Below are 27578 nucleotides of genomic sequence, written 5' to 3' on the forward strand. Positions count from 1 at the left end.
TGACGTCTCGTAGTTCCAATTCATAATCCCAACCAGTCTGAAGCATGCCAGCATTATTCTTCAAACTACCTATAACGTGTACTACTATTCCCACCCATCATCCTAACCATCCCTTCTTTCATCATGGCGAGCCTCCTAGTCCTGCAATCTCATTAGTAACCGTTTCAACTAGACAGACAAAAACGGAAGAAACAAAAGCAACAAGAATAAGTGAAAGAAAATAAGAACTTACCAGCAGCCATAGCCAGATACCACGTACGACTAGCTCCTCCATCCAACCAACCGGCATCAAATCCTGCCTGCGCAAAGAAGTTCCACGACGCTCGAGGATCAATAATCGCCAAGTTAGCATATAAAACTCCCTTCCAGCCACCAACCACGCTATCAGCTCTCCCATTTGAAAAGTAAGTATTCCATTCTTCCGTAACAAATTCCTCTGTTCTCACAAGTGTTGAGTGTGGAAGAAGTGGAAGCATATGAATTCCCTGGACCAACTCTGGAGCTGCCCCAAAGTAGGTGACATGGTCGAGTTTGTTCTCGAAGAGGATACCCGATACTTTGTTGCCGATATAATTTGATGGTTGAACCGTATTTGTAGATTCGTAGAGGAAGTAGTTTTGTAAGGATCGGGCAGTGACAGCCAGTTGTAAATTTCCTCTCGCTTCCATATTTGAGTCTCCTATTGTGCGGCCCCACATTTTGATAGCGTAAGCTGATAAAGTATCTTCAGATGAAGATTCTTCATCTTTACCATCAGCGGTTTCATAGAGACCGTGAGCCCAAGAGTGTCCGTGGTACCAATCGAAGTTACGGGAAACGGGAAAATAATTATCTTTGGGTGAAGGGTTGGCATAATCTCGTACCATTGTATTTATATATGCTTTGTTGCCTGCTATCCAAGTTGGATCTAGGTATCCAATAATAGCAGCTGCGTATACGAAATATGAGTAATGGAAATGGTGGTCGTTATAATACGTGTTTCCAAAATCAACACCTGAATCTCCAGTTGTGTATGATGCACTAGAGACAATTCCTCCCCAGGCGGCTGATTTGAATTAGTCTGAGCCATGTTGATTTAGAATACATAGAACTTACATTCATATACCAAGGGGTATTGTTGCTGGTTGTTAATGAAACGTGCGAAGTTTAGCTTTAGTTTGTCAAGACCCGCTTGTGCTAAAGCTGCATCTCCGATGAAATCATGAAGTGTATATACAATCTGCGCGAATTTGGCAAGTGCCTACGCAATGTTAATGGGATATTTTTAATCGGTGGGTGATACAAACCTTTCCACTATAATACATAGAATTCAAATTCGTTTGATCCGTCATATTTTGCGAAATCTCACTGGCAGCGATGTTTGCGATGGTAGACTTGGCAGCCGCAGAAAGCGAGTTCGAGCTTCCTTTCGTCGGACTCCAGGGCGCAAAGTTCATACTTACTGGTAAATCCTCCTCCATCGTCCAGGAATCAGCAACAATAGCCGTTGCCATACCCTTCGTTGTTGTCGCTAACTGCACTCCATTGGTTACACAGCAGAGCGTGTTATTATCAAAAGATTCCAAGTGATGCGGCAAAGCGAACATTGCCAAAGTGGTATCGTTCAATCCCGCCTTGTCGAAAGCAATTGTATAAGAACCAACCGCGTCACTTAGATGACCTGAAATGCTCGCAGAAATTGGATAAGCACCGCATGCTTCATCGAACATAGCTTCATGTGCAGCACTCGCACTTTTTGCAATTTGGATGATCCCATTAAAGCCACTAGTAGCCTGAACCAGCCCATTGGTTACCGCTGTGAGTGTGAGATTCTGTCCAGAGGGTGAATAGGCATATAACAACCATGTCTTTCCATCTTCAAGTAGCATTGAGTACTTCGTGATTCCTCGCTTTGGGGGAGTGGGGTCTAGAGTCAACGTTCGGAAAAAGATGCCACTTTGTAAGATCGGGGTAGCACCTGCAAAAACAGCTGTCACAAAGCCCATTCCTTGAACCAAAGGAAATTTGATAGCAGGGGCGGCACCGGGAGTAGGACTTAAGTTGACATTGACCGAAAGATCAGTCAGAGAGTCGGTTGTCAAAGTTGTTGATGAGCCTAGTTCTGCAGCCGAAAGAACCAATGATTGTAACCCAGTTGGGTTTAAGAAATATGAAGCAGAATTAACTGTATTATTTGGTCCAAATACTCTTTGATTGGCATCTATATGGACGAGGGTCATTCCCCAGCTTTTGGTGGCACCACCTCCTTTTGACCAAGCAAGTGAGTATGGATGCGTCCAGGTGGGGGATGTTTGACTTCCTATTCAATCATTAGTTTGCATTTCGAAAGCTGTTTGAAAATAATATTCATCGAAAATGTCCTTTTTCCAATTCCACATAGGAGATTACATACCGAGGAAGAAATTAGCGTAAAACTTGTTAGTATCAAGTGGTGCACTTTGTGCTTTGATTCCTAGCCGAGGTACTGGATGATCTGAACGAGAGCCTAGATTAGACGGAGGAGGTGAGGTGTCGATTGGCTGGAAGATATTGGCATCTGCTGCAACGGTATTGATTTTAAAATTGACCGGCGTTGGAGCAGTAGGGGCCATCCGAGTTGTGGGTGAAGGGATGGACGACGTAATTATAGGAGGGTCGGTAGCGTGACCAGATGTTTCGAGACTGGAAATCACTGTTCCTGTTGTGTCGAAAGAACCGATAGTCGGGGAGGGTAGAACTTGCACTGTAACCTGCACAGTGCCGGAGATTGAGGAAGTGGTCAGCACGGAGACTGATGGAATGACCGTCGTCGTTTTTATGGAAGAACTTAGAATCGCACCCGGCGATGAAAGAAATAGGAATCCATCTGAAGAAGTTTCGTCCCGGAGAAGAGACTTGGGTTGAACAGTATGTATGTTCTTTGTGATTAGCGAGGTATGGTCGCCTTGTCCTTGAGGAAAAGGTGCACCGCTCACAATTGCGGCAAGAATATAGGGAACAAGAAATCTAATAATTTGCTTCATACTTGAAACTTGTTAACTACCAAAACACTGGGAAGAGTGCAAGTAGATCGAGGGAAAAGAAAAAGAAGGTGGTAAGAGTTAAGGGTTCTTAAGTGATTTCTCGGCTTCCGTCAAATGATATAACTCGAGTGTAATTTGAAGTCTAATTTAAGTACATCATTCACTTCTTCATCTCAATATCACTGGCAAATTGAGCGTGCTTGTAAAATGAGGAGAGACTTCCCGTCTAGGTATGCTTGTTGTTATTTTAGATAACAACAATTAAGATTCTAATAGGTGATAGGATAATAATTCGAACGTGAGTAATTCAATAGGTTTGTGTCAGAATGACAATCACCGAGCACGCTGGGTGCGATTTGGCAAAAATTCAATACTTGTGGAATGACGAGATAGTTCGGCATCATGGAGCTCGAGGAAGGTACATTCGGCCCGTTGTGTATCATCAGATTTATACTACTGACGGCGTCGTGTCAATCGACGTCAGTATAGTAGTGTGATACATCACTACTTGAATGATGTATGATCATCATGGAAATAATATTGAGATATCAAAAGGGGGATATTTTGGTGATTGATGGAGGCGCGTTGGTCGCGTGTCTGGAAAATGGTCAGAATGTCTTGGGGCCGGGAATTTTTTCGAAGAGAGTCTAGTTGAGTCGAGGAATGCAAAATCTTACACCTCGACTTTTCTAGAAACCTCCAAAACTTCGGAGATAAGTGAAAGTAAAAATAAGAAAAGAACAACATATTTTGCAATCGTTTTCTAAAAATCCTCAATAAGTATCAGATGAGCGCGACTTTGTGATCATCTTTCCTGAACTAATCAATTGTGTCATTGTAAGCTCCAAGAAAATGTCTTACTTTTAGGGCTCAGGTGCATGCATGGTATGTATAACATGTGTGACTATATTAGTATGATGAATGTCTCTTGAAACTTTTCAAAGAGATACAATTATGAATATAAACCAAATATTAAAGATGTGTGATATATACAGACGAATACTCGGAACAAGAATGACGAATAGACATTGAAATTCAACCCATTTGATGAGAATGCTACCTAGGTACACAGGTGAGTAGGCTGGCACCGCTTCAATGTTTTGCGATTTACACTTGACCTTAACCTTAGGCCAACCTCCCGTCTTCCTACCTCGGCCTGATCCAATTCAACTCATCTCTAAAATGTATAATTCACTTTACTATGTCGCTCGTTAGTTAGAGAGAACCTGGGAATGTATAGATGTCTTTCGAAAAGAAGAGATGTTGTCAAATGTTTTTCAAACAATTGCCCGCGTCGCCTGTGCAGAACTCATCTCCATCAATGGAGTGCCAAGAGAGGATAGATGTTCACGTGATACAACGTAAATCAAATCATCTGAAAGATGGCACGTGGGTGGGGTGGAAGGTAGTAGGTATGCTCGAGGTATGAACATCCAATATGAATGATTGAAGTGTCATCTATCATCTGGAAATAACAATGCTAATTCCATGGCTTATTTCTGGTGTAAATTTTCAAAATTCAGGTACTTCGCTTCGTATTGAAGAATTAGTAAAAAGTCAAGTGATTCGTTTAGCTTAACTTTAATTGTTAAAGCTCGTGATCTGAATTATCATCCTCAGCTACCTACCTATGAAGTGGGATCAGTGCAAATTGGTGACGATATTTCGGCAATCCATGAGGCTGGAAAACAAGAATATCCAGTGTCACGAATATTAGACGAACAAGAAAATCTATAGTATCATCTTCGGTATGTGGAAGATATTGAGTATTTTCTTGGTTGCGTCCACGCCTTATAATTTGCTGCTATGTTAATATTTAAGATGATATAGTAACAAGTTCAGCTCTCTTTTGTACGACTCGATAATTGCGCCTGGGTCTTCCTATTTTCATTGCAAACCGCGACGACGAGTCGATAGGCGATCGGGGGATCTATTGAAATATACAATGTGAACACATTCTTTTATTGTAAGGTCCCTAACAAGATCCACAGGTGATGAATGATATCTATGCTAATATCCCACAGCACAATGGGCTGACCAGAAATATTCGCTGATACTTTTGAGAGAACGAAGATACTCACATAGTCACTTTTTAAAGGGAGATGTAAAGCTTTGTTATTTTGTTAGATGTAGTGCTGAAACAAGGAGCTTTTCGAAGGAGACTTTATGTTCTATGGTCTAGGACTTGCTAAGATAACAAACCTCCTTCGTTCCTATGTAGCCGAGTTGCTATTTAACAAATCTTTGTGACGTAGGGGATTGTCTCTGTTCTAGAAAAGACAGCCAATTTTCAGTAGCCATCATTTAATCGCATCACTAGATACGCCTTGTATTGTGCGTATGGGTATGCTTCACCAGATTTGCCAACAGCACACCGATACGGAATTTCAATTATGAATACATGACCTTTCCAACATATGCAATTTCTCCAGACTAATGGTATAGCTCATCCCTACTGTCATCTTACCAAGGCAAAACATTGCCATCGTACTGGTTGATCCCCTTGTTATTTTCCCAGCCTGCTACTCGAATGTTTAAAAACTTGCCATTCGACTCCTTTCCATTTGATTCGATAAGTTCAACAACAGCCTTTGCGCCAGTTTCTACATCGAGATCTGCGGAGGCGCCTCCTAGATCAGTTCGAAGCCACTAATCTCCCGAGTTAGCCTATCTCTGATTTTGAGTCCGCATTCATCGGGAGTGGATTTCGATTATTGTAAAATGCAGCAATGAACTTACGCAGGATTGACTGCAAGGAAAGTAAACCCTTCTTCGGCATAAGACTGCGCATACTGAACTGTAAGCATGTTCAAGGCGGCCTTTGAAACTTTGTAGGCCGGAATTGCCATGGTACTGTAAACATGGGACCGCTCGATTGAACCACCACTGCTGCTCCTGAGTTCCATTGTCAGAATCTTCTTTCAAGCGTAGAATACGTTGGCTACTAACATGTTGATGACTTTCTTCTGGGTGCCTCGCTTTAAGAGAGGAAGAAATGTGCTGGTGGCGATATGAGCGCTTGTGACATTCGAATTGAGTACGGAATCAAGATCATCCCTGAGAAATCAAGGAGTTAGTATCTCAAAACATATGTTCTGAAAGAAGTGAAATAATCTGTATGAGACTTACATGGCATGTATTCCAGTCGTCATCCAATTTATTACTCCAGCATTATTGATTAAAACATCGATGCCTTTGCCGTCCAAGAGGGCAGCAACCTGCCTCTCTGCTTCTTGTACACTTGATCTACTGGTGGCATCGAGCTTTATGTACTTGAACGGTGCTTGAGATGACTTTATCAATTCTTCAAGGGCGGGAGTGGGATCGCCTCGAGCAGTTGCAAAGACCAAATGACCAGCCTTCGAGAACTCGGCAGCAAGAGCCAAGCCTAGCCCTCGAGAGAATCCTGTTATGAGAATCGTTGCCACCATTTTTTGGAACTCGTTGTCGAGAAGTGAAGTTCCGTGCTGCGTTTAGTTTGCAGTGGAGAATGTCTCGATCTGTTAACTACGTCATTGGCTTTTTTTGCCTGTGACGCGATGTGACGCTGACTACGATGCCTCTTGAACCGCTTAAATTAGGATGATGCTGTGGCGACATCTTAATCTAGGGCGCGCCCCAAGATTACGGAACGGTCATTTCACCCCCGCGTGAATCAGCTGTGCGATATTAGAGTACCCAGGTTTGCGCTGGTGTAGATAGGAGTTTGATGAGAGATGCCGTTGTGCTATTTTTCTGAAAATTGTTGGCAAGTGGATTAGATTTCAGTGTTTTGAATCAAGAAAATATCTCCGTTGAGATATCTTGAAACAGTCATCCACCAAAACGTAAATTCTACACCGATAATTTTTGGTCAATTTCTGCGGGTGTATGAACCAAGTTAGAAACTAGGTTAGCTGGTACAAGAATGGGGAAGCAATGTATAAGTCTTTAGAACGAGTTGTAACAATGGCAAGTTTCTAATCCAAATTTGATAGATACATCGACAACAGGGTCGACCTACATTCGTCGCCGACGGGATTTGAATTGCCAATTGCTCTTCACACGATCCCAAGATTATCAGAAGTCTGTCAGAGCTGGTCGCCAGGTTGATTGCAATAGTAGTAGTACAAGAGAAGCAAGGATGTAATATTAAACTTTGGAGTTGCACAATGGGTGTCGATTTTATGATTTGGTAACAATCATGGTGTAGATTGCAGTACGAGTAGAAGACCGTAAGGTCTTATTGAGGAGAGTATACAATGTCGAGAGATGAAATCCGACAGGAGGGGGAGACCAATCCCCTTGGATACCTCCATATTGCAAGCATGTTGAGGGATGGATTTGAAGACATAATTGCACTTCAACCAAAAAGAAGGCATTTAATGAACTTCGAGTACCTGGGCAACTCCTTGTTTAGCCACTCCCAGAAGACAAATAAGTTTAATACTGAAGTCATGTCCACTGAGAACCTGGCGTATCTCATAAGTAGTTCGGCTTGTAAAAACAAAATAATATTTCGGGAATACGTCCTGCTTTAGAATAGATTTCGACAATGGAAGCCCATATACAGAGATAACATCGCATGCCAATCACAGCGTTCGTTACAATAACCAATGAACAACTTGGCTGCTCAATTTGAGCTGGCCAGTATTATCAGGTATGTCCACTTCACAGTATACGCCCGATTTTCAGATACTATGAACACGCGCAACTTCATCTCACGCTCCAGGTTTCAATCCGAGGGGTATGATATTCATGTTATCGTTTTGATACATTTTTTGATACAATTGTCAACGCCGTTTTCCCATAAACCCTAAGAATATTTAGTAAAAGAACCCGCAGAATTAGAAAAGCGCCCATACCATTTCACACCAATTATTTATGTCATTCCATCCGAAATGTCCTTCCACTTCCGCAGGTATGCTTCTCCACTGAAAGCACCTTTGGGATCATTTTCGAATCTTCCTCTCGGCGGCAATATCTTTTTTGTGACAAATGGTGTAAGCTAAATCGCAGTCAGCGCCCCGTGAAGCATTCCAGATTGATCTCTACGAATTCGTACTTTACACTCCTTAAGATTTGGCGGCACAACGTATGTCCTGACTTTATCCCACTCGATTATGTACCCTCCATGTTGTGTATGTCGACCGGTTGAACCACTTCCAGTACCCTTGTAGAACCCTTTATTTGCTTTCTTCGTACTCAGGGCATGTCGGGCTACCCGTTTCATTAGGCATTGTGTGGGCTGCATGATTGCGATTGATGTTTAGGAGTTTACTTTGGATTTTGCAGACTCAAGATGCTTCTCCAAAATTGTCTTAGACGCTAAGGTTCGTCCGGCGGCCGCATTATCCGATCCTGAACTACCTGATTAGGTCACCGCCTTTCTACATTAGCAGAAAAAAAGTTTCCCGATAAAATTGATAAAAGATAATCAACGCTTGTAGCAAAATATTGCGACAATAATTTTTAAAGCGCAATCATGCCTGGAAGACAATCGCATGGCAGATCGCTGTTGAAGCAGCCCAAAGTTCGAACAAAATCGAAGAATAAGACTATCGATGCATTTTCTGCCGCACAGCAACAAATTGGTGAACGCCATCGAGTAAGACAAAGTCGATTGGGTCACGCTGAAGGCGGTAATAGACCTGGGAAGCGAGATAGAGATGAAGGCGACGAAGATGAGGGAGAAGACGAAGAGTTCAGTGCAAAAAAACAAAAAAAGGGACCAGCAAAAGGTCGATTCGATGAGCTAGATATCGACGAGGGAAGCGATAGTGAAGGGAACACATGGAAAATGGGTGTGGTGGACAGCGATGACGATAGCGATATTGACAGTGACGAAGCTTTTGGGGAGAGTGACGAGGAAAGATTCGAAGGATATGCGTTTTCGGGGAGTTCGAGTAATAACAAGAGCTCCAAGAAGCGCATGCCGCAAAATAAAGAATTAAACTTAGATGAGGATGATGATGGGGAGGACTCCGGATCAGAATTGGAGGAAGGTGATTTAGGAGAGGGTGCTGTCGATCTCGCAGATATGTTAGACGCTTCGTCAGACGATGAGGATGAAGCCGAGGTCGAAGGCTCAAACCAATCCGGCTTTGACGACGAAGATGAAGAAAGCGACGAAGAGTCTTCCGCATCATCTGCCGATGACGAAGATGAAGATGATTCTATGGATCCGTCGAAACACGCGGCACTACAAGCTTTAATTGCTAATCTTCCACTCAATGAAAAAGCCCTCGCCAAACGACGAAATGATGGCGTGAGCGAATATGCTACCCCCGGAAACTTTGGTCTCCCATCGACAAAAGAATTCATCACAGACCTTGGCCCAAGCAAGATCAATGATCGTTCAATTAAAAAGGCTCTCAAGTCTGAAAAGGGCGATGACAAAAAAAAGGCTGCTAGCACGTTAGAAGTGCCTCTTGCAAGGCGTCAACAAGACCGACTCGATCGCAGTGTAGCGTACGACAAGAGTAAAGAAACTTTGGATAGATGGACAGACACGGTAAAACATAATCGACGAGCAGACCACTTGATTTTCCCCTTGGCGGATCCAGATGCGGATTCTGCACGCGCAAACACTCGACTTCAATCTACAGCACAATCCAAGCCATTCAATGAACTTGAGGCCACGATCCAGAGTATTCTTGAGGAGAGTGGACTTGCCACTGCGGGTGGAAGAGATGGCGAGGATAAAATCCGAGAGTTTGAGGAATTGGAAATGAACAAACTATCCATGGAGGAAGTGAAAGCTCGTAGAGATCACTTACGAATGGCTCGAGAGCTCCTTTACCGAGAAGAGCTTAAGGCGAAGAGGGTTAAGAAAATCAAGAGCAAGTCTTATCGCAAAGTCCATCGAAAGCAACGTGAAAGAGAAGAGGCGAAAAACAAAGCAGCTCTTGAAGAGGGCGGTTTTGTTCCTTCTGAAGATGAGCTTGAGGCTCAGGACAGAAAACGTGCGACTGAGAGAATGGGAGCAAAGCACCGAAACAGTAAGTGGGCCAAAGCCACAAAAGCTACAGGTCGAGCGGCATGGGATGAAGATGCTAGGGACGGTATCACTGAAATGGCTCGAAGAGAGGAGGAATTGCGAAAGAGAGTGGAAGGAAGAGCAGTGAGAAAAGAGTTTGAAGACGACTCGGATGAATCCATGGACGATTCTGATGATAATATGAGCGATGACGACGAAGGAACGGAGCAGAAACGACTTCTTAGGCGCCTGGAAAGGGCAGGAAAAGACGATATCATTGACGACTCCGCTCCAGGAGCAAAGTTGGCAAATATGAAGTTTATGCGGAATGCCGAAGAATCTCGCAAGAAGGCAAATGATGCTATGGTCGAGGAAATGAGAAAGGAGCTCGCAGGGGAAGAAAGCTCTAGTGAAGAGGAAGAAGATGGCGATATTGGGCGTAGAACATTTGGGCCTGGCTCTAAAGTTAAAGATGCTCCGACAAAACCACAAAACTTGAATGAATTCGAAGAACCTGCAGACTCAGAGGATGAGGACGACATGGATGTAGAATTCACAGGGGTTGACAATAATCCTAAAGCAGCTGCTACTGCACCAAAGGCAAAGAAGACGAACGGCTCGAGCGGAGGTGTTGGAAAGTCATCTGTCGCAGAACCAGAGGTGGCTACTGAAGGTGGAGCTTGGTCAAAAGTACCTCTGAAATCGGGCATGGTCAGCAAAAAGGAGGCAAACAAACGCAGACATAAGAGCAACAGTGCTATGGATGCCGAAGAGCTTGATTTGTCACAAGCTGCTGTAATGGCCAAGCAACCCAAATCTAAGAAGGCGAAGTCAAAGACAGCCCAGATTCTTGAGGCTTCTGATGAAGATAGTGAGGATGATGGCGCTATTCATCTTCCATTCGCAATCAAAGACCAGGAGCTTATCAAGCGTGCCTTCGCTGGAGCTGATGTCGTCGGTGATTTTGAAGCGGAGAAAAAGCAGACCATCGAGGATGAGGATGAGAAAGTCATCGATAACACCATCCCCGGTTGGGGAAGTTGGGTAGGAGACGGCGTGAGCAAAAGAGAAAAGGCAAAGAATAAGGGAAGATTCCTTACCAAGTCTGAGGGTATCAAGGAGCAGAACAGGAAAGATGCAAAGCTTGACCGCGTTATCATCAACGAAAAACGTGTCAAGAAGGTATGTAGAATACAGCTGTTCCTGTTTTTTTCAGTTACTAACGAAGACTTTAGAATGGTAAATACTATGCATCACAATTACCTCATCCTTTCGAGAACCGCCAACAATACGAGCGCTCATTACGACTGCCAGTTGGTCCGGAATGGGCTACCAAGGAGACCTTCCAGGACTCGACCAAGCCAAGAATCATGGTCAAACAAGGCATCATTGCTCCTATGTCCAAGCCTTTGTTGTAGATTAATACATGTAGATTTCGAAATCATCGCAATTCTCGTTAACACGCGTAGTCATTGGCTATACTTTCGTGCACTATCATAAATCGTACATTGCAATAGTTTGTTGACCATTTACCTAGCTACCTCAGAAATCATTGTAAATCCGGTTTTCAGCCTGACTCGATTTATAGATCTCGCAAATTTCTAAATCAAATCCAAAAAAATGAATACTCAACATCCAAAAGAACCCTGACAAGAGAGACCCCTAATTACCCCTGCACTACCTTGACACAATTTTATACCAAGAGACCCTTAACAATCTAATTCAGCCTTAGAATCAGGTCCCGTTAATTATTGCCAATAGTTGAAAGGATTGTGAGAATCATTCAACGTCACAGATGCAGGGTTTGAAGTTTAGTGTTGATTAGCGTCGACTATCCGTCTGATTTCTAGGCTACGACGCCCCATGAAGGATTTCAGTGAGCGTAGTGTATCTACCTATCTTTGAGCTCTAGTTAAGCGGTGAAGAAAGGGGCTGGCATATTCGTAAGCGCTCCCATTGGAATTGAAGTAGTTGAGACAAACGCGAAATCTGCAAAAATTACAACTTTTGTACTCGAAGTTATTGTAAGTGTACGGGAGCGTTCATTGTGATCACTATCGTGTTGAGACGGCAAATTCAGGAGAGATATAGCTCTTAATGACTACCTAATGCTAAATAACTAGTGTATATGTAGGACAGTGAATGCTTTTCACCGAAATCATCACTGAGGTTCAGGTAGCATAAATACATAGCACGCAGCAAATTCATAACAGCAGCTAATGTTAAATAATTGAAAATTTTCGTTATGGTATCTTTTCATCTATCTGATAATCCGGGTTGTGGCGACTGTAATGATATTACAACACCGCCCAATATCCCCTCATTCTCATTATCAAGGCCATTTTATCAGGCCTTGAATACAGGTCTACTTCTCTTCGCATGATCTTTTGATCTGCTCCAGGTGTTCGAGGAACTTGTGATATCCAAGTTTCCATCGTCAATGAGCTGCCATAAGCAGGTCTGATCATAGGATGCGGGGCTCCACACACTCTAATAATGGTGGCAAGACCATAGATGTCTCAAGATCAGAGGCAGAGGTCCACTTCTATCCATCCGTGACGTCTGTCATTCTCTTGACCCGATGATATAATTTGCTGTTTGGGATATACATATGCAAGTCTCATCCCTCCAAGTCTGTTGCGCGCTTGGCTTCTTCCTTTTTCTTCAACTTTTCGGCTCTTTCCGTCCTCCATCTTCCTCCGTGATACCACTCCAACATCAACAATGGAGTGCACGCGAAAGTTATTCCAGCGAATATCAAAAATGTCACCCCAGAACCTAATGCATCAATAATCAGCTGCACTACAGCCACACCAGCTGCTCCTAACAAACATCTACTGAGGTTGTTTACAGCGGTAGCGCTTGCCGATTTACCGGGGTAAAGGTCGATGATCAAGGCGCTGTTGGAAGAGAAGACCGCAGTAGCCGTGTATGCAATAAAGAATTGTAGAACTAGTGGAAGAGCAATAATTTCGAGGTTCAATGAGTAGCCGTAAAGGGCCGTGGTAATAACGAAAACTATGACAATCCACCAAATGTTCCTCATTCTTGCGACTTCGATAGGAAAATCCAGCAGTTCATTGGCCTTGACTTGAATATCGGCCGGAATGTTGTGTTGTTTGCGGTAACGAGACTCGACGACTTTGTAGTTGTAGTCCATGAGATAGCCTGTGAGGTAGGAACCGCTGATGCAACCGGCGCCATTTGGCAAGAAGATCAATCCGAGTTCCAGATTGTTGAGATCGAAGTGCTCCGAAAATAGGGCGGTGGTACTGGATGTTACCATGGACCAGACGGTATAGATGATAGCACCGAAAAACAGTGTAACGAAGACATCCTTTTCGAGTAAAAACTTGAGAGGAGCGATGACTGAGGAAACGGTAACATTCTTCTTTGTGGGAAGTTCTTGGGAGGGGTGTTCCGTAGATGGTTGTACATAGTACAATGGTCGATGGATACCCTTAAGGATGATAGAACCGTTCCCAGCCAAACTTCGAAGCGTTTCTGGAAGAAGTACGACGATTAAGAGAAGAGCTAGCGCACCCAAGCCAAAAAGAAACCAGAATATCGCGCGGAATCCCAGATACTGAGTGATGATTCCTCCAAAGACTGGGCCCACGGATTGCCCTAACATTCTGATACCACCAAATATGCCAATGAGACCTACACATATATTATTAGCTCGGAGCGATCAAGAACAGAAGTCAGAAATAAAATTAATTTACCTCCGCGTTCTTTGGGAGTTGTGATGTCCCCAATGACTCCAGCACCTGTTCAGATCATCAGTCAAGTTCATCATCAACTTATAAGAGTTACCCACCGACAGCTATCGTTGCGGCACTACCGGCAGCTTGTATTGCGCGGAAGACCATGAGGGTCGCGAAGTTATCACTAAAAGCCAGACCGATATTTGAAGCGAGATATACGATAAATGTACCTAGAAAACATTAGACATATCCGTGTTTCGATCATCTACGAGCATACCCATGAACGTAATTCTCCTTCCTAATTTGAGATTGTGTTAGTGTGATATCAAAAAGAGGTTTCCGTTAAGATTCATAAAGTGGGGGGCGCTACGAAGAGTACTATTTATAACGTAAGGAAGTACTAACCTTTTGTGTCACTGATTGGCCCCCAGAATGACGGAGCAAGTCCTTGAAACAATCATATAAACTGTTACAGTTAGACTAACAAGTGAAAGAGAAACATTAAAATCCTAGACACTGTTAGACTAAGATAGTACAAAATTATGGTACAGACTGTGTACATACCGTGGAAATCTCCTTTAAGGCTGGAAAATAGATGTTGCTTGATAATGGAGAGAACAAGCCTGCAAGAGATACTATATACACAAGCTGTCTTTTCTTTGCCATAGAAAAGATGTGATAGGGCGGCTCTTCTAACTCTTGCTTCGCGACATATACACTATTGGCGGAAGATGTGACGGCGCTACTATCTAGATGTTCTTTGTCGTCGAAAAATTCAGTAGATATTTCTATGTCGCCTTCGAAGGAATCTCGAGTTCTCGGGTGATTGGGCTCTATGATAAAAATGCCATTGGGTCGGCTCTCGAGAGACGCATTTATGGCTTCATCTCCTCGCTGGCTTGAAGTGTTCAAGTCTTCATGTTGAGAGCTCAAAGTTTGTGACTGCTCTAGAACTCCGCGTGATTGATTGAAAGTTGATGAAGGTTTGTCATCGATAACAGGGCCGGGGTTGACTGAATCCATATTCTAGATCTAGGCTGTGATTGGAGAAGCAAAGATACAGCTCGTCAAAAGGCTAATGTTTAGAAGAGATGGGTTGAAGGAACACAATGAGTAGAGCAAACCTAGGTAGAAGGGTCTTTCTCCATGTTTATACTAATCTCCAGGAGAGCTGTGGATCACCTGGGGATTGAAGGTGATTGCGCATAGTCATCTATCACATCAAGCATGCAAAGGTATATCCTCGCAATCCACTTGACGGCACAGCCCTGAGGATTATGAAGCATTGGTGGAGACAGGTAAGGAGGAAAAAAGATGAGAATGAATCGAAACCTTGTGCTAACCGTTGATCCATCTCCTGTTACGGTGGAGTTGAGATTTTGTTTGGAAGTTAGCATGAAACAATGAAGTATCTGATAATCTAAAAGATAAGATACATGTTTAATGCAGTGTGCCTAGAGTTCGGGGAGTAGTTCGCCATCCACACTAAAAGGGGTTCGAGAAGTCCACACAGGACGAAAACAGCAATCCTGATTAGGCAAGTATGGACATATAACAGCGGACTGAGCCGCTTGGCAGAGAAACACGGCCCTGCGCACAAGGTAGAATGCCAAATTGTTGAATCAGACTCGCAGGTGGAGAACATATAACAGTTCTCAATTCCTTGCCTCGAGAACTCTCAAAACGTGATTGGCAACGAGGAAACGGAAGACAAACTGGCAAAGTTAAAGTATTTCTTCTTCCTCCATCATGGCCAATGCGTCAAAGGATGGGAAAAGCCAAGCTTGGTAATCTGTGCCTCGAGCACATCATGTTGTACCGAACAGCGGAAGACACAGCAAAAAAAACAGCTGAAGTAAGTATATTGTAAAAATCTACCTTTTGGTACGGAGAATAAAGTATACTCTGGCAGTGAAATTTCTTTCTGGAAGAGTATATGTCGTAGCTGTCGTATAGGAGGGGATCGACAAGAGGCAAAAAGGTTATTGATCCACATCATCTCCAACCTCCGAATAGCCTTAAGACATGTTGGGCGTTAGTTCAAAGAATTGCCAAGAAGAAGCATGGGCCCGGAAACAGATCCGGTAATGGACCGACGGAGCTAAAATAGACTACCGGTAGATCGTGCATTGCTCGATAACACATCAAGCCAAGCTCCCGCCCAGAGTTGCCCATACAGATGAGATGAATGTTGATTGTTGCACATACACAGCTGGTGCAGATAATTTGTTCCGGCATTTAAAATAAAGTGGCTCTTAGCTGGGCGTTTGAGTCGCAGAATCTAACCAGAAGTGGTTAGTGCGTGTCTGAGACACATCCACACTTCACTTCATGTGAAGATTGGGATCTTTGAAGATTTTCATTACGGTTGAAAAATACCTTATCACACACCAACGTCATCATTATGGTCGTATTCATTTGAATATTGCATATATGTATGTAGCCAAGCTCTCTAGTGAGAGAATATACATCTTCGTCGGCCCCAAACGTCGACTGCTGACATTTATCTCACAATATCATCATGCAGTCTTCGGAAGCCAAGAAACTCAAGTTGATGAATTAACGAAGTTGCGCCGATACCTCTTTTTTCAGTTTTTCATGACAAAGAATGATTCTTTGATCTGAAAATCTTCATCCTCAAGGTACTTGGGAGTAGATTCTATGGATCATATATACTACTGTTGCAAATGAGAACGGGTGATCGACCCTTCCCGAGGGTCTCCATTTTGAATCTTCGCACAGAGGAATATCTCAGCCTGAACTTCGAAGTTTATTCCTAGATGAGATGGATACAAATGTTTGAGGCTGAGGTGGATCTGGAGTGGATTCCCTATCATCAATGTGAAGAGCGACAGCACTGGTCTATTTTCAGGGTTCTAGCAGTCTGAGAACCCTTTTTGTTTCCGAATTTCAAAAATTCATTCAAATCAATTCAATCATTCATATCTTTTCAAAATTGTCCACCACCTTCAAACTTTGAACATCCAGATTTAGGTCACCAGTCCGGAGTGGTTGAAGACCTGTCTATTCCCCCTTCCAATCACCCCTTCATGCTTGAATAGCATGCATTCGAGACAGGGATTTATACTTCAAGCACCAATTTCATTGTCTCTTTATCTTTATCATTGGCAGTTATCACTTGTTCACGCTCCTGCATGTAAGTATGGGATTGGTGGCGAAGTACTGCATATTTGAAGCCTTTTGATCGACGGGTTCTTTGAAGTAAGAATTCCTGGATGATCATTGAATTTCGCACAGTACTTCGAACCAGATCGAACAGGAAAGTTGAGTTAGCTGCTGTAAAGATCCATCTAGTAAAGGACGCATAATGCTTGCGATGTGATCAAAAAACTTCTCTCATGAGCATATGCGCCCAAAATCTTGTGGATGTTGTTATCTGAATATGACAACAAATCATTCTCCGTGTTCGGGTCTCATTTTATTTCTGCGTTATATTTCTACTGTTTTGTAGAAAGCATACTTTGATGCGTTGGTTGAAGTGGGTGGATGTTGTGAGTGAGATGTAAGATCCTACAAAAACAATACAAAAAAAGTGCTGGGTAGCTAGAATCCGCATTCACAATATGCAATTACTGTCTCGAATAGCCAACACAGTACTTTTCAAATACTCACTGGCGACGCACAAGCCAAGCACCGAATTTCTCGCAGCAACAAAGATCCTTTCGTCTACAAAGGGATTGAACCCTCTTCTACAAAGTGACCTCGCGAAGCCCAACTCATTAACAGTTTTTGATGATTGAAGGACGAGCTACATTTGTTAAACATATCTACCTACATTAAATTTCTGGCAGAGTGGCATTCTAAGCGGTATCAAAGTGATACTGTACTGTTATTCACTGTTATTCCCCATTTAAGGTTGTATGAATTTAACTCTAATTTATGGAAAAAAGGTGCCAAGTGATAGCACTGCTAGCTTATTCGGTTGTACGCAAGACCCGAATCGGCTGGTGGGGAGGAGGAAGGAAGCCCTCTACTTTCAAGTATTCCACTCCTACCTGGTGCATAGTGGTCTTCCGCTCGAGGAGTTTTTTAAATAGATTTTGGGCGGCAGCCAAGGTTTTGAACAGGGCAGAGAGTGCCCAGTCCTTTCATGGCCAATTATCATACATATCATTATCTCTAAAAATCGGACCCATAATGTCAAGCCGGCGAAATTGAGGGGCCGCAATGTGATCGTTGTCTTGCGGAAAATCTAGGGATCAAACTATTGTCGCCATTCATATCAAATGAAAGCCCTTGAATGCACATGGATGGAACAAGTTTGCACTTAAAAACATCGATCGGCATTTTATGCAATGTGAAATATCAAAACCAAGACTACCTTATGTGATCTAGAATGACGAGATGCATGAGCGGGTACAATATTATCTAGGCATCGATCCTGCTTGTGATTTGCATGTGAAAGCCATCTGGATGTCGAGGATCTTGAGGCGCAAACCCGTTTATTTCTATCTGAACCGACATCCCAAGCCGTCTCAATCAAGGCTATCTAATAGGTATGTTACTTGTTTCTATTCTGAAAAGTGGATTATCGATATCAGGAACGGTAATAATACGACTAGGGTAAAACAAATTTCCTCGGGTCTATAAGACTCTTCAGATGTGAGGAAAAATATAGACCCGATGTAGCATTGTTCAAATCTTAGGAAAAACATAGACCCGATATTTATCTCTAGTCGCATTGTTAAAGAAAATATTGGCACGTAAAGCAGGTCATAAACATAGACCTCAGAATGTACAGCCTACGGAGGTATATGGAATAAGTTATGTTACACCGCCTTCGCCAGCCGGGATCAGTTTGTATGGCCAGAATGATTCTATTGATGGCAAAACAAAAGCGGTGTAACAAAACTTATTCCATGTATCTCCGTAGTTTCGGAACTCACGATGTTGAATGGATTCTGATAATCGATATGGAGAGATTTAGAGTACTATAGATTGCGGGTCGTTCAATGTAGGTAATATGCTAATGGGAGGGGGCGAGAAATCCCTGACAGCCGTGAATTAGTATGATTTAGCAGAAGTACATAGAATACACAACACCACCATATACTCATACTCGTGCTGCCAGAAAGTATGCAACACTCCACCTAAATATGGGCCACCAATCATCTTGTATTTTACCACCTTATGGGACGTGCCTGTGAGTGGAGTGTGGCATACTTTCTGGCCGCACGAGTAGCTGGAGGTTCTGATTTCTTCCAGGAAGCAGAGGGATCCCGAGATCAATTACATAAACCCTGTTCAGATGAGTACTAGAAGGGTGAATATCTAAGGACGATACTTTCCGGGCATCGCAAGTGGACATGCGGACTCACAGAAAGCTCCAACATTGCACATAGCCACACGGCTACAACTGTCATTCATACACCGCAAGAAATGATGAAAAAATTCGATGCATGCCAAGTAATGAGACAAACAAATTCAGTACAAACAGCAGTTCAGAATGAAGTATTACGATCTTTGAGAGTGGGAACCAGTTATGTACATACACCGTTGAACTCAAATTGACATAATGCCGTAGCAAAAATTCAGTGTGATGAGGGAAAACACAAGAGGGTAGAGGCGAGAAATTTTGATCATCGCAGTCTTCAGGCAACATACAGAAGTCATTTTGTTAAACAGGCAATTTGTCCAACATCACAAACGCAGTTTCAATCGAGGGACATAGTCTTGTACTCAGCAAATAATTCGATTCATAGGATCATCTCTGGACCAGGCCATCCAAAGCCTTTTATAGGCACGAGTATCATAAATTTTTGTGGCTTGTTTGAATTCGTTTGGGGTATGTACAGTAGTTGAACTAAAGTCTCTAGATGAATCTCTTCTCCAGCTGTTGAGTTGACGTTAGTATAAGTAAAACTTTCGTGAAGAAGACTCTGTGAAGCCCAATGAAAAAACTTACTCTCCATGGGTTATTCAATTCGAATCCCAGAGGAGCACTTGGGTTGTCGGTTTGCCCTCGAAGGAATCCAGTCAACCTTCTATCACGGTCCATCACTACACTGTAGTCAGTATTATACATAATAGCGTAGAATCCCGAGGATAGAGGTTACTTTGCTGCATGAACGATTAGTTTCCTTCATAAATGTAAGGTTAAGACGTAAGGATACTCACTCTGTCCCAGGCATCTACAGAATGTCTGGCTCTCTTTCCACCATTTTGCAAAGCTCTAACTCCAGACATTCCAGCACCAGTAATACCGAACATCTGCGCCGTACTCAGTATCGTAATCTTTGTAGTGGAAGGGTTGTGGAAATGGTAGAGGGACGAACGGCAAGCATGATTCCATATGGAAGAAGAGCTTCGAAAGGAACACCCATCGTGGCAATTTCGTAATTATCTACTAATACTTAATTAGCATTGTAACATTCATATAGCCTCGCAAATAATATAGCACGTACCTTGTATTTGTTGTTGGCTTCTAAATTGGAGTGATAAGGCTTTTTGAGAGCCTCGGAATTGATTGACGACGTTGGTTTGCGCCAAACTGAAGTGAAATGATGACTAAGACTTAACAGGCCGCCCGAACAACGACTTTGGGGTATTCATAAACCTTGAGAACGCAATAACAACACCACACATGATTATCAATTCAAATCGAGCTTGATCTACGCGTCGGAAGGTCATATGCATACATCTTTGAGGCTCTCACAATTGTCCTTCGATAGAATTGGTTTAAAACATCGCGTTCACTTCTTCGAACTGCAGTACTAAATACCCAAATTACAACAATTCATCCAACAATTGACTGGGCAAGTTGCGCATGAGTTACGTTAATTTGGTTGGTATAGTATGTCCTTTGGCATCTAATAAATTGAATCGGCGACAAAAATCGAATACTATTCCATCTTCTACCTAGTTATCCGGCGGGGCGCAGAAGCAACGATTGCAAAGGCTACCCAACCGCCTAGGCCACATTCTCCTATATTCTCGACATCGATAAATATTCCTCCTCGTGTCAATATATCTACATCGCGCATGAGAACCAATTCATAAAGAATGGCGGGAGCGGCAGCAGCAGTGGTGCTCATGGATGGGGAGCCTTCCCGTAGCTTAGCTACTTCTGAAGATGATGCCGATTTCGAAGAGGATGACGACATGGTTCCCGACATAATCAATGAGGATGCAAATGCATATGCTGCTAACATCCAATTACAAAATGGGCTGATTGGAAATCACAGCGATCTGGAGGATGATGGAGAGAGACCGGAAGGAGAAGAGGGTATGTCAACAGATGAAGATGCAGACGGAGAGGAGGACGATGAGATGCTTGACGAGCCAGAAAATATGGGTCATACTGAGGAAGAAGAGGTAGATGAGAACCTAGAGCTGGGCGAAGCAGATGAGGATGACGACGATGCGGAGGGAGTTGGTGCTGTCAAAATCCAGCCTGGTTTAGAGGATGACGACGATGAAGACGCAGAGAGTGGCTCCGATAGCGACAGCTCCGTGGAAATTGAAGAAGACGATGACGAATCTAAGGACTCTAGTGATGTTGAGGAAGAAACACGATGGCAATCTAATGGGGAAGAAGGAGAAGAGGAAGAGGAAGAACACGTAAATCCGAATCGCTGCATGTATGTTTCCCTTCTTTTCCTCCTCATACAGTCTTCAATATACTCATACCTTCTTAGATTCTGCGAGCAAGATGAGGACGATGATCCGAGTGAAGAGTTCGAGCTTTATTTGGCATGTGAGATGTGTGGAGACAATGGTAAGTTGACCCAGTATTTATAATCGGTAAGGCTGACAAAGCTGTAGCGCATCGGCAATGCGCCCGAAATTCGAATGCACTTAAGTCTGACGAAGGTATGTACTATTCCGCGATACAGAGTTGGATAATGCAGCTAAAACAAAATTCCAGAGGCGGAAAAATGGTATTGTCCGGGATGTCACGAAAACAGTCTCGTGCCTGGAAGTCTAAGTGCAGATATCGATATGCTTGAAGGCCCAGAGGAAGAAGATGTGGAGGGAGGCGACGGAGAGGTAGATGGTGAAGATGCGTCAATCAAGGAGAGTGAAAGGAGAATTTCAAGGGATAGAGTTCCAGGGGATTTACTACCGCCAAGACGTGGAACAATCAAATCAGATTCACACTCCGTCTTCGAACAACTTATACCACCAGAAGATCCCATGGATGGCTCACGTTTGTTGCGCAAGAGGAAAACTTCATCCGTGGAGGCTGATGAGGGACTGGTTTTGAGAAAAAGGACCCGTGATCGAGATGCACTTTCCGATAATTCTAAACCATCATTTGACGAGCCACATGATGAAGCCAAAGTCGACAACGATAGCAGCTTATCATTGTCTAACGGCAAAAAGAATAAGAAGAGGGTGGACACACCTACAAGCCCACGTGTTTCAAGATCTTTACGTCAAAAGACTTCTTCATCCTCAGGCCCGCCAGTCAATATTGTCGAGAAAACGCCTGGTACTCTCAAAATCTCCTTTCGCGTTGATCCTATGGAGTTAAGGCATATCCTCTCATTACCCCCTAAACCAAAAAAGAAACGCGGCGGTCGTGGCGTCTCAAAGGCTCGATCCGCAGCGATTTCTACCGCCCTCGTTCCCTCGAGTTACTCACAACCTTTTTACCCCTCCATTCACGAGAAAGAATTGGAAGAGCTGAAATCCAAACCCTACGGTGGTATTCTTTCCGAAGCTGATGCTGATACATCTTTGACACTACCTAGAGCAGAGCATAGGCGTCAATTTGAAGATGCTCGTCAAAAGGCTGAAGAGGATTGGAAAGCAAGGGCAGCGGCAGCCGCAGAAGCTGCTGCTAAGGCAGGATTGAGAAAGGCACGCAAGGTCTCAGGTCCAGCCAGCCAAATTGAATATATTGATTTTGGGGCATTTCAGATCGATATTTGGTATGCCGCTCCATATCCAGAAGAATATAGCCGGAACAAAGCACTTTTCATATGTGAGTTCTGTTTGAAGTATATGGAGTCCGACATTGTTGCTTGGAGGCATAAGACGAAATGTCCATGGAAGCACCCTCCTGGCGACGAAATTTACCGAGATGGGAAGATCATGATTTTTGAAGTGGATGGCCGCAAGAACCCACTGTACTGCCAAAATCTTTGTCTCCTAGCAAAACTCTTTCTCGGGTCGAAAACTCTTTACTATGATGTCGAGCCTTTCCTTTTCTATGTCATGACGGAATATGACGAATTGGGCTGTCATTTCGTTGGCTACTTTTCGAAGGAGAAGCGACCTAGCAGCCTCAACAATGTCTCATGTATCCTCGTACTGCCTATTCATCAACGGAAGGGATATGGTCATTTGCTCATCGACTTTTCGTATCTTCTCACTCGTGTCGAGAAGAAGACTGGCTCTCCTGAGAAACCACTTTCGGACATGGGTCTAGTCTCTTACCGTAACTACTGGCGACTCGTTCTATGTTATTACCTACAAAGATTTCAGCCCTCTGAACGTATTCCAAGTATCAAGGCCATTTCTGACGAAATGGGTTTAACGCCAGACGATGTTATTTCGGGTCTTGATGCCATGGGCACCCTCGTCCGCGATCCCACAACTGGCACTTATGCTATGAAGTTGAAGCCGGATTACTACAAAGACGTCATTCGCCATCATGAAGCAAAAGGATACGCTAAACTCAATCCTAAAGGTTTGGTTTGGACGCCTTTCGTCATGGGTAGAGGTAATGCTTCTGCTTATGATCATGCTCCGCCACTTAACACTGTTGCACCACGCGAGGAGGACGAAGACGAAGTGCCCAGTGTCGAAGGCATATCTAATGAAAGTGTCCAAGGCACATCCTTGAACGGTCTTACGAATGGTGATACAGAAGAAATGACAGCATCATTAGGCAAAATGAACACCGGGGCTAGTGACATCATTAGAGTTGCAAGCTCAGAAGGCAGTGTTGGAAAGTCAGCGATGACGCAAAAGCTCAATGGTATAACCAAGAAGTCATACTATGATCTTGCCTCCTCGATCCCTGCTATACGATTTGTAGTATTTCCTCCCTTGCCTGGTGCTCGAACTCGAACTATTTCACGCCCAACCTTAGCGCGACCACCTTCACGTCCAAGACTATCAACCTCTTCTTCATCTGCTCGACCCAAATCTCGAAGGGCGGTGGGGGTGCCTATCCGACGTGCATCCACTACTTCTGCATCTGCATCAAAGGCGCGGACTGCAGCGCGTAGAAAGAGCGGAGGTACAGGGCGTGGGCCTGGTAGATGGCCAAAAGGAACTAAGAAGAGCGATTTTGGGAATGCGGAGAGTGGTCCTGGTTTGCCGCCTAGATTACTGAAACAGCGCAGTAAGCTGGGAAACGAGGTATTGCTTGGCGACGAAGAGGAAGAGAATGAAGAGACAAGAAGTGACCTCGATGAGTCGGCGATCTACGATACTCCCGCACCGAGATCGAGACGAGAAAGAGATTTGTCACGCAAGGGTGTCGGACTAGGCAAGCCTATTCTTCTGGGTAAAGGCAAAGGGGCGGGAATAGGGAAAGTCAAAAGCCCTCTTGTTGATGCGGAAGGCGATCAAGAAATGGTTGATGTACCAGTTGACGGAAGTGCAGTTGATCGTAACGCGGATGTAGATCAGGATGCTAATATAGACCCAAATCTTGAAGCGAACACGATTCTGGGCGCAGGAGAGGATGTGGATGCAGAAGGTGAAGATGAATAGAAAGCGGTCTGTATGCTATCTTCATGGGGTGTGAATTTGTGCGTTACGATATTTGGAATGGTGAGCAAGGATACCTAGGCTACGAATGGCGTTTGGACGGGGTATTCATGAGCTTTGGCATTTCGGCATTGGCAAAATATCCTATTGCTTCAGGCACGTATTGGCGTCAACATGCGAGATGGGGCTTTTGGCAAAATTTCTTAAACTCTAATCATTTGTGTACTACTATTATGGTTGCTTTTGATATCTTAGAAAGATATCACACAACGAACTCATCCTCGTGTAATATTATTTCCCATGTATTATCAGCTTAATGGCAACCAACGTTTAGAGATCCTCTATATCACTCGTCGGACTCTCGCTCTCACTGTTCTTATGATCTCCTTCGTCCTATTCTACAGTATCAATCTAGATATTTGGAGCACATATCCTAAACCAAGTGTGGAGATTCAGAAATCGTCATGTTATAGCGAGCTCGTATTCGCCGAATATTCATATCGCCATTCGGCACACTATCATTGGCCCTGTATCCTCCCAGGTGTATGAGCTAGCTTAGCATATAGAAATTCTAAAAGCAAAATCGAAACTGGGTACTTCCCTTTCTGGGTCGTCATTCTCAATAGATATCTAGTTGATATGTCGAAACAGATACTTCGTTTCTACTTCTATTCGCCTTTTATGATATTGCAAAGCACGAGCTACAGACATGTTCCCGGGACCGTGGACTTTGGATCAAAGTGTTGGTATCAACTTGGTTGATAAGTGTAAGTACTTTAGTCTATTATAGTTGTATTTGTTCTTAATCATTATTATCTATGGGAAGCTAGTATTTAATATAGTGAAGTGCTAGCGCCACGCTAGCTAATACAGTGCCCTCTTTGATCACATGATCGATATCTCGACACAAAGAAAGTGATAAGCCTTTTTTTGGTTGTGTTCGATTTGAGATCGTACTGAAATGAATATCCAAAGACTCAAATAGGCTCAGATATAATTTAAACTCGGTATTGCCAAGTGAGGGGCTTGGTCAAGCTGGGGTTGAAAGTTCAACAAATCAAAGTGAAACCAAGCAGCCGATCTTCACCTACGTGGTATGACAAAAAATACTGTTCATTAGAGATCACTACTAGTGGAAAGTCTGGGCTGCGCCGAACACGGTATTCTACTGTAAATCATAACAAAAATACTTGGTGCTAGGTGTCAGTCGTTGCTTATCCTGGCTTTTATCGAGGTTTTTGTGCTGCTCATCCCTCAAAATCTCCATGCCGTGATACTTCCAATAAGTTTTAGCCAATCAAACTGCTCAAAAAAAGCCAATCCAGAGAATAAGCCGTTGATACGCATACTGATCATACCATTCGGGATATAACGATCCTGTACTGATTTCTGCTATCGAGATTCTACCAGCCTTCGCGCTTTCTGCTTTCAAATTTCTGAAATTCAGATCCTCTTATCATCGCATCACTAACAGGCCTTCAACAAGCTCAAAATTTTGAGCTTAGATAGTTCCACCTTGCTTCAATAAAATATAGCTTTGAGCCTTTCGGCTGTTTCATTCCGATCAAATCAAACTTCCCATCAGCGTTCTTAAACAATATTTTCCATTCGTCAAGATCTCTTTCTTTTGCATTCAGAAGTTCAGCCATCGCAAGGTCCATAGATCTGAGCAAGAAACTGTATGTCAGCATGGAATAATGAAGTTCTTGAAGAAACATTATACGTGCCGGATCAACCACTCTTTATATTTTGAGACAGAGCCAGGTGGTGGTACGATAAATTCTGCGATGACAATTCGAGCGCCGGGCTTCAGTGCTGGGATCAAGCGTTGGAGGATCTTGATACAGTACTTATCGGAGTGGTTATGAAAAACGCAGCGGAACAGATAGACATCGGCTCCCATAACAGGCTGCTCAGTAAAGAAGTCGTGGGCCATGAAAGTCACTCTGTTAGATATCTCTTGGGGCACGGAAGTGGACGCTTGATCCACGATGACTGGAAGATCCTGAATGGTACAATGAAGGCTCGGGAAGCTATTTGCAAGAGCGATACCGACTTCTCCAAAAGAACCGCCAACATCGACGAAAGTTCTGATGGAATCCCACCACGTGAACGCATCAACTATGTGAGATGATTCAAACCCGACTTCACTATTCACCATGGCCATAGCGTTACTAAATCTCTTGGCTCGAAAAGGGTCTTTGCCTAATTCCGAAAACAGCGTCTCTTCGATGTTGTTGGCGATCGCAAAGCCCTGGTGAATGTGAGTCAAGACATTTTGTACTCGCAGCATGAAAAATTACCGTATGAGCAGGCTCTTGGGAGCCCGGCCATTTGACTATCGCGTCGACAGTCTTGAAAAAACGTATGTCAGCAGATACTTAGCCGTGTTCGCAGGTAATTGAATCCAACTGGTGGAAGCTTACACGAGATGCAGCCGGCCACATTTCATCGCACACCATTCCAATGAAATCTCTGAAAGCTTGGTTTTCCGCTATTACCCTTGAAGCCGCAGTGTGGGCTACCAATCCTTCATCAGTCTCATGGAATATGTAGTTGGTCATAGCATGCCTCAAGAGCCGTCGAAGTTCTCCTTCGTTCAAACCACAAGTTTCTGATATTTGCTTGTAGGAGACATTGGCCTCGATAGGGAAGCTTGTGGCAATACCAAAACGAATGATGGCCTGTAGAGAAATCAAATTGCAATGCTGGGGTTGGAAGCAATGATGCATTAGCTTAAGCACTTTTCGTTTGGGATGATTGTTTAAAGTTCAGGACTGACCGGCATTGTTTGGTTACGGATATTTGCAAAGGGGCCTTTTGCAAGTGCTTGAAGTTCGACACTGGCCTCGAATATCTCTTCCTGGGCCTGAAGAATCTGCGTTGGGAGGTTTAGATCAAGGGGTGCCTCCTTGTCGAATGACAGAGGTGGGATGTTATGGAGTTGTAGATAATGCTCAAAAATTTCAGTGTTCTTTGAAATCGTTGCTGCCAATTCCGCCATTCGGCTACTATTTTGTTTGCTCATTGTTTTTGAAACCTTTTGTCTCCCAGGCTGCGCTTCGCTGTGGTATCATGGATGGTTTATAATGTGTTTCTGTCTGCATTCATAAGGTATTTTGAACCGAGGTCTTCAAGTATCAGTTTGATCCGCTGACTTGAGACTCGGGATTTTATTGTGGGGAACAAAAAGTCAAGGTACTTCATTCGGTGTATTCTGAG

General features: G+C 43.5%; 8 protein-coding genes across 8 annotated transcripts; 2 read left to right on the plus strand and 6 right to left on the minus strand.

The window, feature by feature from the left end:
* Positions 1–121: 121 nt before the first annotated feature.
* On the minus strand, positions 122–3002 carry EAF02_010264 (uncharacterized protein; the record flags this gene model as incomplete). Its single annotated transcript, XM_038906312.1, has 5 exons — positions 122–141; positions 233–1045; positions 1096–1240; positions 1287–2299; positions 2393–3002. 5 exons carry the CDS (start codon positions 3000–3002, stop codon positions 122–124), a joined length of 2601 nt encoding a protein of 866 aa, XP_038754039.1.
* A 2563-nt stretch (positions 3003–5565) lies between these two features.
* Positions 5566–6433, minus strand: EAF02_010265 (uncharacterized protein; the record flags this gene model as incomplete). The annotated part of the gene is made up of 4 exons (XM_038906313.1): positions 5566–5651; positions 5742–5897; positions 5952–6059; positions 6132–6433. The coding sequence occupies 4 exons, from the start codon at positions 6431–6433 to the stop codon at positions 5633–5635; spliced, it is 585 nt and encodes a 194-aa protein (XP_038754040.1). The 3' UTR covers positions 5566–5632.
* Positions 6434–7863: 1430 nt separating this feature from the next.
* EAF02_010266 (uncharacterized protein) lies at positions 7864–8235 on the minus strand (the record flags this gene model as incomplete). Its single annotated transcript, XM_038906314.1, has 2 exons — positions 7864–7989; positions 8047–8235. The coding sequence occupies 2 exons, from the start codon at positions 8233–8235 to the stop codon at positions 7864–7866; spliced, it is 315 nt and encodes a 104-aa protein (XP_038754041.1).
* A 208-nt stretch (positions 8236–8443) lies between these two features.
* EAF02_010267 (uncharacterized protein) lies at positions 8444–11426 on the plus strand. Its single transcript, XM_038906315.1, has 2 exons — positions 8444–11142; positions 11196–11426. Exons 1-2 carry the CDS (start codon positions 8467–8469, stop codon positions 11376–11378), a joined length of 2859 nt encoding a protein of 952 aa, XP_038754042.1. The 5' UTR covers positions 8444–8466; the 3' UTR covers positions 11379–11426.
* A 759-nt stretch (positions 11427–12185) lies between these two features.
* Positions 12186–15010, minus strand: EAF02_010268 (uncharacterized protein). Its single transcript, XM_038906316.1, has 6 exons — positions 14232–15010; positions 14057–14147; positions 13945–13965; positions 13781–13897; positions 13686–13730; positions 12186–13623 (listed from the first exon to the last, which is right to left on the minus strand). The coding sequence occupies exons 1-6, from the start codon at positions 14688–14690 to the stop codon at positions 12581–12583; spliced, it is 1776 nt and encodes a 591-aa protein (XP_038754043.1). The 5' UTR covers positions 14691–15010; the 3' UTR covers positions 12186–12580.
* A 3882-nt stretch (positions 15011–18892) lies between these two features.
* Positions 18893–20456, minus strand: EAF02_010269 (uncharacterized protein; the record flags this gene model as incomplete). The annotated part of the gene is made up of 6 exons (XM_038906317.1): positions 18893–19521; positions 19594–19688; positions 19802–19898; positions 19964–20031; positions 20093–20178; positions 20419–20456. 6 exons carry the CDS (start codon positions 20454–20456, stop codon positions 19501–19503), a joined length of 405 nt encoding a protein of 134 aa, XP_038754044.1. The 3' UTR covers positions 18893–19500.
* Positions 20457–20690: 234 nt separating this feature from the next.
* EAF02_010270 (uncharacterized protein) lies at positions 20691–24359 on the plus strand (the record flags this gene model as incomplete). The annotated part of the gene is made up of 4 exons (XM_038906318.1): positions 20691–21268; positions 21326–21405; positions 21453–21500; positions 21556–24359. 4 exons carry the CDS (start codon positions 20691–20693, stop codon positions 24357–24359), a joined length of 3510 nt encoding a protein of 1169 aa, XP_038754045.1.
* Positions 24360–25843: 1484 nt separating this feature from the next.
* Positions 25844–27384, minus strand: EAF02_010271 (uncharacterized protein; the record flags this gene model as incomplete). The annotated part of the gene is made up of 5 exons (XM_038906319.1): positions 25844–26021; positions 26084–26610; positions 26660–26710; positions 26783–27064; positions 27139–27384. 5 exons carry the CDS (start codon positions 27382–27384, stop codon positions 25844–25846), a joined length of 1284 nt encoding a protein of 427 aa, XP_038754046.1.
* Between the last annotated feature and the right edge of the window lie 194 nt (positions 27385–27578).

Source organism: Botrytis sinoallii (genome assembly GCF_014898435.1).
Source record: "Botrytis sinoallii strain Bc 23 chromosome Unknown BSIN_024, whole genome shotgun sequence".
NCBI classification, from domain to species: domain Eukaryota; kingdom Fungi; phylum Ascomycota; class Leotiomycetes; order Helotiales; family Sclerotiniaceae; genus Botrytis; species Botrytis sinoallii.

Bases quoted from the DNA above. Each gene is read 5' to 3' on its own strand.
- EAF02_010267 (XM_038906315.1), top strand. From the start codon at position 8,467: ATGCCTGGAAGACAATCGCATGGCAGATCGCTGTTGAAGCAGCCCAAA. The intron at 11,143-11,195 runs GTATGTAGAATA...CGAAGACTTTAG, and splicing joins ACGAAAAACGTGTCAAGAAG to AATGGTAAATACTATGCATC.
- EAF02_010268 (XM_038906316.1), bottom strand. From the start codon at position 14,690: ATGGATTCAGTCAACCCCGGCCCTGTTATCGATGACAAACCTTCATCA. The intron at 14,148-14,231 runs GTATGTACACAG...TTCACTTGTTAG, and splicing joins CCTTAAAGGAGATTTCCACG to TCTAACTGTAACAGTTTATA. The intron at 13,966-14,056 runs GTTATAAATAGT...ATCTCAAATTAG, and splicing joins AAAGGTTAGTACTTCCTTAC to GAAGGAGAATTACGTTCATG.